This window comes from Chiroxiphia lanceolata, chromosome 3 (assembly GCF_009829145.1).
Source record: "Chiroxiphia lanceolata isolate bChiLan1 chromosome 3, bChiLan1.pri, whole genome shotgun sequence".
NCBI classification, from domain to species: Eukaryota; Metazoa; Chordata; class Aves; order Passeriformes; family Pipridae; genus Chiroxiphia; species Chiroxiphia lanceolata.
The window spans coordinates 32,945,870-32,960,621 of record NC_045639.1 but is presented as its reverse complement, the minus strand read 5'-3'; the positions used below and the strand labels follow the sequence as shown (position 1 = coordinate 32,960,621).

The 14,752-nt window shown below is 34.4% G+C and overlaps 1 protein-coding gene across 1 annotated transcript in view; it reads left to right on the top strand.

Moving 5' to 3' along the window:
- The window catches only part of TTC27 (tetratricopeptide repeat domain 27), a 124,569-nt gene that overhangs the window by 56,090 nt on the left and 53,727 nt on the right, over nucleotides 1–14,752 (top strand). Inside the window, exon 10 of the mRNA XM_032683979.1 lies at nucleotides 11,020–11,133. Within this exon, the coding sequence (XP_032539870.1) occupies nucleotides 11,020–11,133 (114 nt within the window). The remainder of the gene's footprint in view (nucleotides 1–11,019; nucleotides 11,134–14,752) is intronic.

Below are 14,752 nucleotides of genomic sequence, written 5' to 3'. Positions count from 1 at the left end.
GGATCTGTCAGACCTTAAAGGATTTTTCCAATAATCTGGAGTTCTGCAAGCGTTGAGTTTGCCTGGAGGAGTTTAAACAAGCAGAGAAGCAGAAAAAAAGAAATGGGAACCTTAATGTGTAGTTTTGTCTGGATTTTGCTGAGTAAGAAGTACTATTTAAAAAAGGAGAGAGTTGACCAGGCTAAAGAAAGTATTGACAAATAATGGTTCTTGTCTATAGCCGCAGGCAGCAGAAATGGAAAGATTAAAAGTCATACTGTCTCCCTGAAGAACTGTATGTTCCAAAAATGCTCCTTGTGAGAGGAGAGGCAACACTGAAGCTGAGGTGGAGCAAGAAGGACAGAGGATTTAAGAACCTACTTGGTAGTTTCCAAGGGAATACCTAGTGGGGAGTAGGACATGTTTCTTTTCCCACATGGCCAATTCTAACAAGTTAGAAAATATCCTCTATTGACATCAGTTTTCTAACTTTCATCCTTTCTTCAGTCATTTGATTTGCTTGTCTTGAGGCTAAACAGATTGCAAGTCCTTAGACAGCATGTACCATTGCATATAGTCCTGAAATTATCTGGTTTTAAAATATGATATCTAACCATTCTTAACAAAATTCACTGTTTTACTACCTGTGCAGAGAGAAAAAGAAAAAAAGTGTTGTTCTGGTTTTCAGGATATAACCTAAAGAGCACAAGATGTGTTCAGAACCTTGGCACAGATGGTGAAATTCCTGAGGCTGGGCAGTTAAAATGAGAAATTTGCTGTTTTGTAATAACTAGGGAAATCCTTATCATTGCTACCAAAGAGTTAAAGTCTAGTCTTTTGTATCCAAAAACATGATTTATTGCTGTTGAGATTAGGCCTTAGGAAATAAATGCAGTACTGTGATGTGGTGTGGAAGTCTGTACTTATGCTGTTTCAGGAGCAAGTCCAAACCACAGACCTGAAAAAGACAATGCTACTACAGTCAAATCTGGCTAAAGTTGTTTTCAGCATAACACAGAATAAGTGATATGTTTGGCACAACAGAGCAAATGTCAGTAATATGGCTGGACTCCATTCTAAGTGAAAAGAGGAACCATATCTTAGGCGGTTTACCCTTCACTAGTCACTGGAAGTTGATTCCTTTACATAAAACAGTATCTTCTTTCTTCATGACGTTTCCTTTTCTTCTCTAGTTTCTTTCTTTTTGTAAAAAAAAAAAAATTGAGAACCTCCAAGGAAAGCTTACTTCTGAACTTAAATAGTCTCTCAAAATGAAAAGAAAAAAATAAACCCAAGAAGCATCTTAAGCAACAGCATAAAAAAATTATTTTTCTTTTAACTCTTACAAGAGGATACAATATGGTTACCACTTCGTATCGTAACAGAGCATTAAGCTCTTAGAAATTTGCTAAATATCAGCCTACCAATGCCTGTTAAGAAGAAAACTTATATAATCCTGGACATCCAGGATACATCTGCAATTTGATTGTAGAAGTAGAACTGAACAATTAATTTGACAGATAATGTCTTTGTATCATAATTAGAAAGTAGAAAATCCCAAGCGAAAAAAAGCTTTGAAACATTTTCCTAGCCAATCCTGATCTGAGTTGATTTTTTCAGTGTGTCGAAAATAACTTTGATTTGTGCTATTGTTTCTTCCATAGCTTTCTCTTCAAGTTATGTACCTGCATGCGTGCAAGTTAAGTAACAGATTGCATTATACAGAATCAAAGAATCATGTTCATAGCTCTCTATAAGTGTCTCCCTACTTTTTGTTATATTTTTGTTCCATGCAGGCTAATGTGAGCTTGCTTTTCCGTATTTGTTATGTTTAAATCCATACAAAGCATACCTTTTGCCTTATAAAGTGTCTATGGACAAAAAGAAAACTTATAACAATGCTTCATAATTGCAGATGGTGAAAAAAGGAAGTGTCCATTGTGTGTGTGTGTGTGTGTGTACACACACGTTTTATTTTAATGCTCTCAGAATTAATATTTTATTTCAAATGCATTCAGTTATCCACGATTCTCAAATTATATATATGAAAAAATCTCATTCAAACACATGGAAGTATATAATAATGGCCAAAAAAATCAGAGAGTGTCTTCTTGTTTTAGTAGTCAAAATCAACAAAAGATCCTGCGTATTTGCAATGATGTAATGTTACAACTTGAGTGCTGAGACTAGCAGACAAGACTAGACAAAGCGAATTTTAAAAATGCCATTCTAATTAAACTAGTCCCTTGATGCAGATCACTGATGGTGTTTTGGCCTTGCTTTTGACTTTTTAACACCAAGAGGTATTTCTAATGGCTGTGGTTAAGAGCTTTAAGCCTAGCTCTGCTAATGATCAGCTAACACCTGTTGTGGTGAAAAGCTATTTTGGTTGAACAGTCCCAGGATTAGTTTTATAGACCAAAATAAACCCTTGTCATACAGTTGAGTGAATAGCTTTAGAGTTTGGAAGAAATATGCTGAATGTGTGGTCTAAACCTACTGAAATATGTATGGAATATTAATATATTAAAACACACGCTGATGTCTCAGCCAGTGCAGGAAAGTAAATCTTCTCTTCTGTTGCTTTATTATTATGAGAATTCCTTCCTGTCTCTCTGGTTTACCTAACTGGCAGTCAGACACAATTGGTTTAAGAAGAAGGTAACATTTAAATCGCGAGCATTTAAATTTGAAGAAATCTTAGAAAAAAAAATCACAAGTGATCCCATGATTGACTCTATAGCATGCTATCATGATGTAACAACTTACTGAAAACTGAGAGACCTAATAAATGAAAATACAGAACTTCTGCTCGTACACTTCATACAGACTCAAACATTGCTTAATTTTTTGTTTTGTTGTTATAGTGCAAAAGTCTTTGCTTAATATTCTAAAGCTGCCTGCAGAATTTATATTAGGTACTGCTAGGCAAGAAAAATAAAAGACCTAACCAGGTAATAACACGTTTTCCTCATGCAACCCTGAAAAAGAAACATTAACACAAGACTTAGAATAATGTCTGAAATATAATTCATTTCAAGTGGATAATACAAGTTGTCATGTTTGCAAAGAAAAAAATATAAATTATCCTTGTCTTGATAGTTTTGCCCTAAGAGTGTTTGATCAATTAGGAATTTGTAACTACAAATAATTTGTATATTGTTTGTTTGTTTGTTTTTAATTGTCACAGCTATATGGAAGAAGACGTGTCAGTTGCTAGCTAAAATTACTGTCTTGTTTCAGAGGAAAAAGCAGAAATTTTGAAGACAGTTGCTTTTGTGTTGGTGTATGTGCACTTCTACTTTGCAGGATTGATTGATAATATTTTGATTTTTTCCAGTCCAAATCACTGTTAGAGTGACTAGAAATGTAGGACAGATTTCAGGGTTTAGTGAAAGTATGAAATTAAACAGATGTGTCAAGCCATATACAGCACAGCTTTTGATAACTGTTAAAACATATCAGCAGGACCTTTGATGTTTGTTTGATTATCTGAACAATTCTTTTGACCTTGAGGAGGAAAGATGTAGTGGAGAACAATACACACTGATGCAAGTATTCCCTCTGTTTAGACATTTTATTTTAAAATGAAAAAAAAAAGCTATCTGTGAAGTCTACTGGCCAGTCCATGCTAGGAACTAGAATTACTGTATAAATTAGACTTTTGTTCTTTGCCTTTCTTCTAACCTCTAAATATATCCGCTGTCACAATATTTATGGAAACTTTACATTCTCAAGCTGTGAAAATACTATTTTCCATGTTTGTGAACCTTATCTTCTTTGTGTTGCTTTCCAAAGACATAATTATGCCAAATAGGATTAGAATTTGTCAAGTTGAAACAAGAATCATCTAGAGTAAAATCCTAATGTAATTTTCTTCTTGTTGAACCTTAGAAAATATGAAGATGTTCGTGCTAATAAAATGTGACTGGAGAATATACAATCTTACATCTTCTAATTGCTTGTGCTTAAGGCAGTCCTAATGTTTCTAGAAATTAACTGTTTATTTATCTGAAGGTTTGCTTAAAACAAATTTACAGATGCCCCAAATTTGTTTTTTCAGATTAGTGTGTCTTATCCGACTGTTGACACATGCAATCAAATATTTCTTGTCAATAAGACTTAGAAAGGCGAGGAATATAGAGGTGCTTGAGTTGCCACACTGATTAGTGGTGTAAATTCCAAAATTATTATTTGGGAATGTTGTCTGAAGTGCCAGTGATTATTCTGTCTCTCTCTCTCTCTATATATTATTACCAGTGTATATTCTGTCATCTATGACAGAAGCTGAAATAAGAGGATGGTTTGAAATAATTTTCTTCAGCATCCTATTTGTTTGTTCCCAAGTTAACCAATAATTTCTTCTTTGTTGAGAACTATCATGTACTCATGATGTTTTATATAAATTGGGGATTGAACTTCAGATTCCATTAACGTAACTTGTCTTGGAGAAACAGTGAAGTCAGTAGGCTCAAATTTGATGTGTTGTGTTCTGTTACCACTTTTTCCAATTTATTGTCAAATAGGAGATCTTTTTTTTTTTTGTCAGGTTATGTTTGAATTTGAACCTGAAGTTGTCATGCATTAAGGTAATAATCTCAGAAAATATAAACATTATATAAATATATTTGAGTATGGGAGTTGTTTCCATCTGAACTTCAGATTGTTCATTGTCAATAAAATGATGGGTTATGAAGATGCTGGAAGAGCTCCCCTGTTAGAATGAAAAAAACATAACCTCTCCAAAATCATAGTGTTAAGGCTTTGTCTGGGGTGAATTAGATGGGAGTTTACAAATACACATTTTAGTTTAAGGGTTCAATTTTGATGCAATTATATAATAATACATATAGAGATTACATACAGTAATTATATATCATTAAATATAAAAATAGAGAGGGTTTGTGTATAATACCATGAGAGAAAATAGAAAGAGGAAAAATCTTGGGAGTAACATTGAACTGAGGACTATGGTGTATCAAAGACAAAAACTTCTTATTCTAATTGTTATTCAACATTCTGTAATTCTAAGTGCATTTTTAGATTTATTGACAATTTTATCACTGAGTATACAGAGCATGTGTACTGTGATAATTGCAAAATAGAAGCTTATAATTTAATTATATAAAAGGATAACAATTCGTTTAGCTGGTTGCTAAGCAATTTTTTTTGCATTAAAATGTTTGTAGTCACCAGAAGAACAGCATTCTGTGCTTAAAAACAATCTTTTGACAGATATATTTAAATCAGCTTAGACATCAAAAACATCTTGTTCAGTTAAATATGCCTATTTAGAAAACAATACTGTATTTTAGTTGTGTATTTATTTTGAGTATTTGTGTGTATGCCTAGTTATTATAGTTTCCTCTTAATTTCTGGTCACTGAAGGATTGGTAAACTGTTGAGTGTTGTGATAGGAATAAAAACACTACTAGAAGGAATTTAAGCTCTGAAACCTCATCATCATGTGTTTGCTAATTATGATGTATAATCAAATCTTCTTTTGATTCTTAATTATTTTTAAGTCTTTGGGATGGGCATGTATATCAGAATAGATGTGTGTACTGGGTTTGAACTAAGATGATGGCTCTGTTCCAGCAAACAGGAAATTTCTACATATTCCTACACTAAGCAGAAAAGCTGAAAGTGGTCATATTGACTGGCTTGTTTTGTTGCCAAGCCATGGTTCTACTACTTAATTGTAACTAGAAATATAGTGTTTTTCTTACCCTCCTGATATTAATGCTTTTCAGTACAGCATAAAAAAATGCACTGGTATTGGAAACCACTTAATCACAAATGTACTTTATTTTACCGTATAGAGTTCTAACAGAATTACTGTTTAAAGTTACAAATCTCATTTCAACCAGAAGCTGCCAGTACTACTGGAAATCATCTGTACTTTAGCTCAATTAGTAGAGGAGTTACTGTTGTAAGGTCTTCTAGGTCTTTTCTCAAAACTTATATTATTTTTGCTTCCCTCTGGATCTTGGCTTGCCTTTATCTTTCTTAGGCAATTAAAAATATTTTCATAAAGTTCATTTAACTGCTTCGCAGGACGAAGTTTTCCAGAACCGCAAGAAGTATCTTTTGTGAAATACTATTCTGTTGAAAATACGTAGATTTAATGTAAGGAAACTTTTCCACAATAATGTTGCAGATTTCAGGTTTTTCCATAAGTTGATTATTTTTAATTTTACTTCATTTTACTTTTTTGGTCACTAGTTTAATGCTAGGAGAAACTTCCAAAAAACTTCAGATTAAGTAAGGGCCATTTGAACATGACTTTTAAAGAGAAAAACTTGCTTTATTTATGCAGAAATTTAAGTGTCAGATTAGTTGGATGAGAATAGTATGTGGAAAAAAAATCACATCCTCCCTAATCTCATACTAATTTTCTCCTCTTATTCTGAGGATTGAATTCCATAGAAGTTCTTATGTCAAAGGATCCTTTGCTGTATACTTAAAAACAAATTAAACACCTGTAAGTTAAATTTCAGTGGTAGAGTCTTTTACCAGAGATTAACAGATATGTCTACAAAGTGAGTGCAAGAAGCAAGAATTTTCCCTGTTCCTACCTCAGTCATATGCTTCCATCTAGGTTTTTTTCTTATGTACTTGCCTGACTACTGTGCACAATATAGAATGTTGAAAAGAAGCCATGGTATTTTCTCATTTTACAGAGAAACATGGAATGAGTTTTAAGGTTGCCACTTTGCCTTTGGTTATATTGAAGAAATAAGGTCTTCATGTTAATTATCTGAATGAATCACTGAAAATCATCATATAAAGATATATGCAATTATATGAAGCAAGACTAATGATAAATAGACATGAATTAATCCACATGAGTAATTTGAAAATCTTAATTATGGGTGGCTTTTTGGAAAAGCAAACAACAAAGCTGCTGAAGTATGTTAACTGAAATGGCTAATGAAAAGACACTAAAAAGGGCTATTTTTTCTTTTTTTTTTTTTTTTTTAAATCCCCCTCAGTGTTTTCATTTTGTTTATTTGTAACTTCAAATATGTTAGCAAATAACCTGAACCTAATTTAAACTAAAGGTCACGTCTTTGGAGGAGATGACAAAGGAACAGAGCAATCCTCAGGGTGCCTCATGCCTGTGCCTTCAATTAAGTAATTTCACCACATCCTGGCTATTTGGCCGATAAGATGAATATTTTTGGTTCACTGATGGACTGATGTGCAAACTCTTGGGAATACCACAGCTGGTTGCAATTAAAGTTGCTCAGTTTGCAAGTCCACTTCCAAATGGTAGCTCCATCATAACAGTCATAGTTCTTTGCAAGGCTACTGATAGTTTATCAGTGAGCAATCTAGAGGAACTATAGAATGGGATTAATGCATAGATTTATAATAAGGAAATATTCAAATTATTTAGAGCTGCAGTCAAGAAGGATCATCTTTACCTGTCCCAACTTTTCTAGCATGTCTAATAAGCCCATGTAAGCTCTTCCTGTCTTTGATGTCAGGAAGAATTCCTGTAAGAACACCAACTTTTTTAAATAGCAGGTAGAGTAATTCTAAAGAGTCACACTGACTAACCTATATGTTTTATAAATCATGACTGACTGATACAGTCTTATTCATCTGCCCTTCTGAAGACTTCGTTTTGGTTTGTGTTCTTGATTGGACATATTGTATTATTGTGGAACCCTTTTCTGCGTGTCCCAAATTTCCCAGGGTTCTTTGGTTAACTTTTCTATTTTATCTTGAATATATTACACTCTTAATTTTTTTAAGGTGCAGGCTGCTTTCTCTGTGTGTAGTTTCCTTAAAACCAAACACTGTAATTTGGTAAATATCTATGTGTACATATGAAGTACCAATGGCACAAGTTTTCATGAGGATTCTTGCTAGCTTATTCTGATTTTTGTATAGATATAGTAATGAAGATATTATAAAGGTGTTGTACAATAATTTACTGCTTTTTTATTAAGACTTGTAGCATTATCTCTTTTCATTTGAATGTCATATGAGGATGATATATTGAATTAAATATTCTGTTTTTTATAATAATTTGGTAATCTCCTTTTTTATACTTTGATATGTTGGGAGAGGATGATATAGAAGATTCTTGTTTGTAGGAAAAAAATGTGGGGAAAAATTAGTTTTCCCATGTGAAAATATTCTGTTCTGTGCAGAAAATGTTGTGTAACCTTATTTCCTTTCATTTCTTCTCACCCTTTCAATTTTCCTGTGTTTCTTTATTTTATTGTTCTTTTCCTAAAGTAAGAACAAAGATGACTTACGAAGATTCTCAATTGTGGTTTTGTTTTAGAATTATTTTGCTAATTTTCTTAGCTGTCTTTGGTGCAGTATAATGAATTTTCAAGTATGTTGACAAAACTTGCATGATCTTGATTAAGTCTTTCTTTTTTCCAGATGTTTTATTTTAACCTATGGTCCTATTAATAAAGTCTAGATTTAGCTTCAGGTGAAAATATAAAGCTTTGGCACTTTCGTGAAAGTATTTACAATCTGGAACAAGTCGACGTTTTGGGTAGAAGATTAAAGCTTGCTTAATAGCTATGGATGCATGTTCTGAAAGTATTCTTTACAGCCCTTAAGTGTAAACTTTTGTGCTCTTTATGAACGTATTATTTTGTGTCTGTGATGCTTTAAACATTATAATTAGGCAATGAAAAGGTGAGCATTTTGAGTTCTGGCGCAGGACTGAGCTCAGTACAAATATAAAATTACAAGTGTGTCTTAAATGAAAACTAGGTCTGCTTCTCATTGTCCTCTGCAGTTGCAGTGCTTTTTTGTATCAATGAAACTGTTGGAGAACTTAAATTTTTCTTCTGTAGTTGTACAGCAGGTATACCTTTCATTTTGTTTCATGAATACCTTTAAAAAGCAGGATTGTTATTCAAAAATAAGACTTGTCATTGCTCCTACAGAGGAGTGAAATGTAATTATTTCTATTTCTCTTCCACCCTGTTTCTTTTCACTCTTCCGTCCTCCTCATATGACTTTATACACACTTCATGCAGCATGATTGCTTAAATCACTGCTTAGACAATGGTGTAGGAGGTGTACATGGAGACAGAGGAGAGGTTTTCCTGAGCTGCCTGGTCTCTTGCAGAGCTGGATGGTGTGGATACAGAACTTTTGTACTATGCCCTCCTTGTGCCAGTTGCTGAGGTGAACCAGAGTAAGAGGACAAGTACTGTGTTGCTGGAGAAGGGCCGTAACTGGACTGAAAATATCTTTAGGAGCATTATTAGTCAAGCCCTTTAGTTGTCATTGTTCTTCTTGGGAGATGTGTTCATTTGCAAAATAAATACTGGTATCTACTATCATGTAGGAGAGAAAGAATTCCCTTCAAGTAAAAAATAAAACAACAGAATACCAATAATGGAGAAAATGGGGAAGAGGGTAACCTTTCTCGCAAAAGAAGCTTTTAAGCTAAAGTAGGCGTTGTTCAAGTGTTTGCCCTAGCAATTCCTTAAGGTGTTTTGTTTAGCAGCCATGTGGAATGGCTGCCAAAATATAAATTCAGAAATCACTGTCCTCTGGTAAGAACGCCTTGCTTGTGTTTGTCTTAAGACCAAACAAAAATAGGTAGTAGACTGAACTTTGATGAAATAGGACAGAGAGATGAGCTCTGAGAACTAGGATTTGTACCAGTTAATAGATTTACTGATCATAATTTGTAAAAGGGCACTTGAAAGTCTACAGAACATAGAACACTGCGATTGTGTTCCCTTAATACTTCCAGGTCCTCAGAACGTAGAGGACAGTGTAGATGCCTTTGGGTGTTTTTTAATCTAACACTGAGTAGAAGTCAAGAAAGAATCAGTGCAGAGATTCTTGGTCACAAAGGGGAGCATCAGGTGATGTTGAAGTGTTTGGCTGTAAGTGCATTCATACTGCCTTCATTTATGTTTTCATTTGCTGTTGTCTCTCTTCCTATTGTAGTTTTGTTGGGAGGGAATTTGGTTTAGATTATTTCTTTCTGCTTCCTTTCCTTTGAAAACACTAGGGAAAAGAAAAACAGATTACAATATGACAGAAATTTGTCAGGCATTTAACACAAACCATGAGCAAAGCATACTTTTTAATGCTTTGGGAGATCTTTGAGAGGAAAGAATAAAACCACTGGGGCTTTTTCTCCAGTCTGCAAATATCTATAGACAAATATATTTTCTCAGAGAAGATGGATCGTATTTGCAGTGTCAATAAAATTAGCAAGGAAGTTTTCCTGCTGTCTCCATTTTCAGAGTGAATATCTGACAGAAGAATGGTATACTGTGTCTAAAACCATACTGGAAAGAATCCAGGTGGTCTGTAAATTATTAAGGGATATCAAAGCTGTATTGGCTACATGTCTCCTATTTGAGTTTCCTAAAAATCAGTGGTTGGAGACTGGCACTAAGTTCCTGGCATCAGTGCAGGGTGTTCCAAGTGAGAAATTAAAATGTTTTTAGGAAGCTTTTTACCTAGATTGTTCCATATTCCCTATACATTTACTAAAATCAAAAATCTTTCCTGTTATTCTCAAGTCAAATGCTAGGTTAATTAATATTCTTCAGATTCTTAGCAATTTCAGTGTTTTTCACGTGAAAGTGCTGTTAATGCAGACATCAGGGCACTTTGCATATGAGGAGGGACCTAGAGAGAACTAGACTTGTTCAGTCTTGAGAAGTAGGATGCCTGCTGCTGTCCAAAACTATCCACTGTGCAGGTGTGGAGAAGGCTGGGACGGTCAGCTAGTATTCTTTATTTTTCTTTGACTCCGAGTGGCTGTTTTAATTTGTGCAGTTTGGTGTATGCACCACATGTACACACAGTGCTGCAGTAGCTGAGAAGGAGAAACTGGCTTTGAAGGCCACTTTTTATCTTGAAAGTAGATTAAGGTAATCTATACAGCCTTCAGTTCATCCACGTACTGCAACCACATATTTGACTTTCAGAAGAGGAAACAGCATTCATGCTTGAGAAACTGTTCAAAACTTTACTGTCTTCAGAGTCTTTTAACATTAAATAATGACAAAATGCTCTTTTTCTCTGCAGTGCTTGCTCTCTCAGCCAAAGTTCTGGGCCATTCAGACATCAGCCTTGCTCCTTCGGACCAAACTTGAGAAAGGAAGTACTCGCAGAATGGAGCGGGCAATGAAGCAAACTCAGGTAAGACTTCTGAGCTGATTTATTATATATGTGTGTGTGTGTGTGTGTGTATACATATGTGTATATGAAATCTACCTGTAAATATATGTAGATAAAATGGCTATCTATCTAAATTACATACATTATATATATTTATTTATATATATATATATATATCTAAAATCTGGTTTTGTACCTCTAGTTTCTGCCTTCTGATCTGAGAAGTTTGATGTAGATGTTCATGAGTGTAACATTGCTATACTGCCATTAAAATTTTTGATATTTTTTTGCTCAAGTAAATAATCTCTATAAAACACGAAAACTTGTAAATAGTCATTGGTATTGTGAGAACAAGAAAACACATTTGTGAACAAAGCAGCAATTTCAATTTACCATTTTGATGGGATACTTGGTAATTAGTATTTTTATTTGCAAGTTTGAGGCAAATAATCTTGTTCCGAACAAAGAGATCGTTTTTCAAATACAAAAAAGAAATGTTAAATTTCTGAAATATGTCATTTAATAGAATTTATTTTAAAAATAAATTCTTCAAAGGACAGATCTGTAGGTTATATCAAGATTTTTTTTACCTTCGTATTAAGTTTTTTTAGCCATTTGTCATCTTTGTGCAGTTAATTCTTGTTGTCACTCCTGAGCAGTGGGCGTTTATGTCCATTGGGCAACAGTCCTGTGGACTAAAAGAGCCAGGAACGTTTAAAAATTATGATTATGGTGCTATGTGTTTAAATCACGGAAAGCTGATGTTTCATTTGAAATCATTATCGATGCATGGATATTTGAAGGAGTGCAGCTTGGATGTGCTGCTGCATTTTTCTTTTGCTGATGAGGACATGGAGTTGCTGTATTGGAATTTCCTGTAGTCATTAGGAGACTGTCAAGGAAGCCAGGATTCTAAATCTGGGAGATGTAGCATCTGACGGCACTTGGGAAGCGATCTCAGGATCCTTGATGCCCTAAGCCATAAAACAGTTGGAGTGTCTCCAATATTTTTGTCTAGCTTGATTAAACCTGAGTACTGGAAATTGTTATATTATACAGTTTGACAGTCTCATGACAGAAATCTTCATGAAGGGATTATCTTAGCAAGTACATTTATCTGACTGCAACTGCAGTAATGCAAAGGATTTGATTAGCATGGGTTGTGGCATTCTGGAAGATGACCCCACAGTAGACACAGAATCTGTGGTTTTAAATATTATCTTTAATCTTAGTGTGTTTATGTTTTCTTTCATTAAGTTTTCTAGTCGTTTGAATATAATGACATATTTGTGTCAACTTGATCAAGCTCAGTTTCCAAAAACAGTTCAAAGTTGTTTGAGGATTTTTATGTGCTAAATTAATCAAATAACTTGAATAACTTTCCATTTAAGGTTTTCATTCCTGAGATCAGATCAGAATTTTTTGATATCATGGTTTCTAACAGTTCTAAGAAGGAATCAGAGAACATAGGATGAATGATGTTATTTTCATATATAACACAAATTAGGTTTGATATATCATATTCATGAAGATGCTGATATGTAATTTTCATTAAGATGCCAAAGAGTGAGTTCTGCAGCTATTTATCAGTAGAAAATGGATTTCAAAACCACAGAATTGTCATTCCAAATGATTTAATAGTCTTTGTTTTATAATTTCATGTTTACTAGTTCAGATTGCTGTAGAAAGATTAAATAAAGATAGATAGCCCTTAGGTTAAGGGAGGAGGTGTAAATACAGTTGTTTGCAATATCAATTTTTTTAAGGAATTATAAAAATTATTGTAAAACAGCTTGACTAAGAGTGAACTAAATTTTCTACATTATTTTAGGGTTGTCTGAAAAGTGCATGAGCCATTATAGGCTCATGATGCTGGGTATCTCCTATCCTATTCTGCTGTAATTCTCCTTCCTTTCCCCATTTCTACCCTTACCTACTTCTATGCAGGGTCTGAAGCTGATAAGCATCTTTTAAAATTAATATCACTGAGCAGGAATATGCTGCTCTTCAACCCTAAAGCAAGCCAGGCTACAGCATTGGTTTGTCAAAGAAAGCATTTTTTGTCTGTCTTTTTTTGTGGGATTCGTTATATTTGTTTACTTATTTTAATCACTTGAAAATAATTGCAACTGGTTTTGAAATGAGGACATATTGGTTGAATTTAGCTGCCACACTCCAAATATTAAATATATCCCGACTTGATGCCAAAGGGTTTTTATAAAACTTTTGTAAGTAATTTTTTTCTAATTAGAAAACTTCAAAAGTAATTGGAATGATAATTTTCAAACCCTTTTTCTGATTACTCTAAAAATCCAAACTACAGATAGTGTAGTCTTTGGAACAGTTTTTAAAATTATCATTCTGGGTATTCCGGAATGTACTTCAGCTAGTAGCTAACTGCAAGTGAGGAGGAGATATGTTCTTTCTTAACTTCTTCTGGATGCTGCTGGTTGTCTCTGTCCAGTTTTTGCTTAAATGAGGTTTGGATCCACAAAAATAAGGTTAAAGATTTCTAAAGCCAATACTTTTTTCAACCATATTTCTAAGAAAAGGAAACAGCATTTGAAAGCTAAAGCAGTTATTTTACATTCCACTAGAATATTTAATCATGACCAGTGTAACATATAGAGAAGTCTGGGTCAAGGTACTGCCAAATAAAATGTGTCTCTGGATACAGTATGATTTTTTCAAGGTTAGGCGATTGGGTTTTTTCCGTTTGGGTGTAGGTGAAAGAGTGTGTGGGAAGTACTATCGTGGAAAGAAAGGAAAATGGTCAGGGGGAAAAAATGGGGATAGTTTTTTGATAAATAGCTCTCCACATAACCAGACACTTCCTATTTCTCCATAAGTTTTGGGATCTTCACCTACCTCTTATTGTAAGAAAGTAATTCAGACACTATTAATAGTGGAAAATGGGTTGGTATAAGCTGTTAATCCACAAATTATGCTGAAAGTGCAGTCAGAGCTCAAGTAACAGAATGGGGGAGAAAAAAGGAATTTTGAGTGGTCTAGGAGCTATGAAAAAATGAGAAAAGTGAGGGATGATTAAACAAAAAGAAAAAAACCCACAACCAAACAAACCAGTTTAAAACTTAAAGGATAGAATCCCACCATAGTTTCTTGATATACATAATGAGTTTACTCTTCCATTTCAGTGGATTTTAAAATATTAAGAAAGGAGCAAAATTTATTAAAATGCCATGCTTTGTACAAAGGGTGGTGGGGTAGCAACAAGAGCATCATTTACTGCTGGACTGGACCAACAGTGAAAGAAGTGAGGCTGCCATGTGCCCGCTATGCCAGTAGCCTGCTCAGGCTTATCCTACAGTGACTTGCTACAGCTACTTGCTGCAGCATGGTCTGGGTGGTTACACTGGCTACCTCTGCGCTTGCAGCTTTTATCAGCTTGTTATGTGCCCCTTTTCCGCCTGTATTTTGTGCTGCTCGTTACACCTGGTGACAGCATGCCTGCAAGCTGATCGCTTGGCTTTCCCACCACGTCGCACAACACATGCAGTATTTCATAGGGTTCTCTCCTGCTTGCTTTTCTTGGCAGTAAAGGAATTTGCCTGTTGGGGCAGAGAAATGTGTCTTGAAAAGGGTGTTTTAATAGGACTTCAGGAGAGCTGGGAGCAGACTA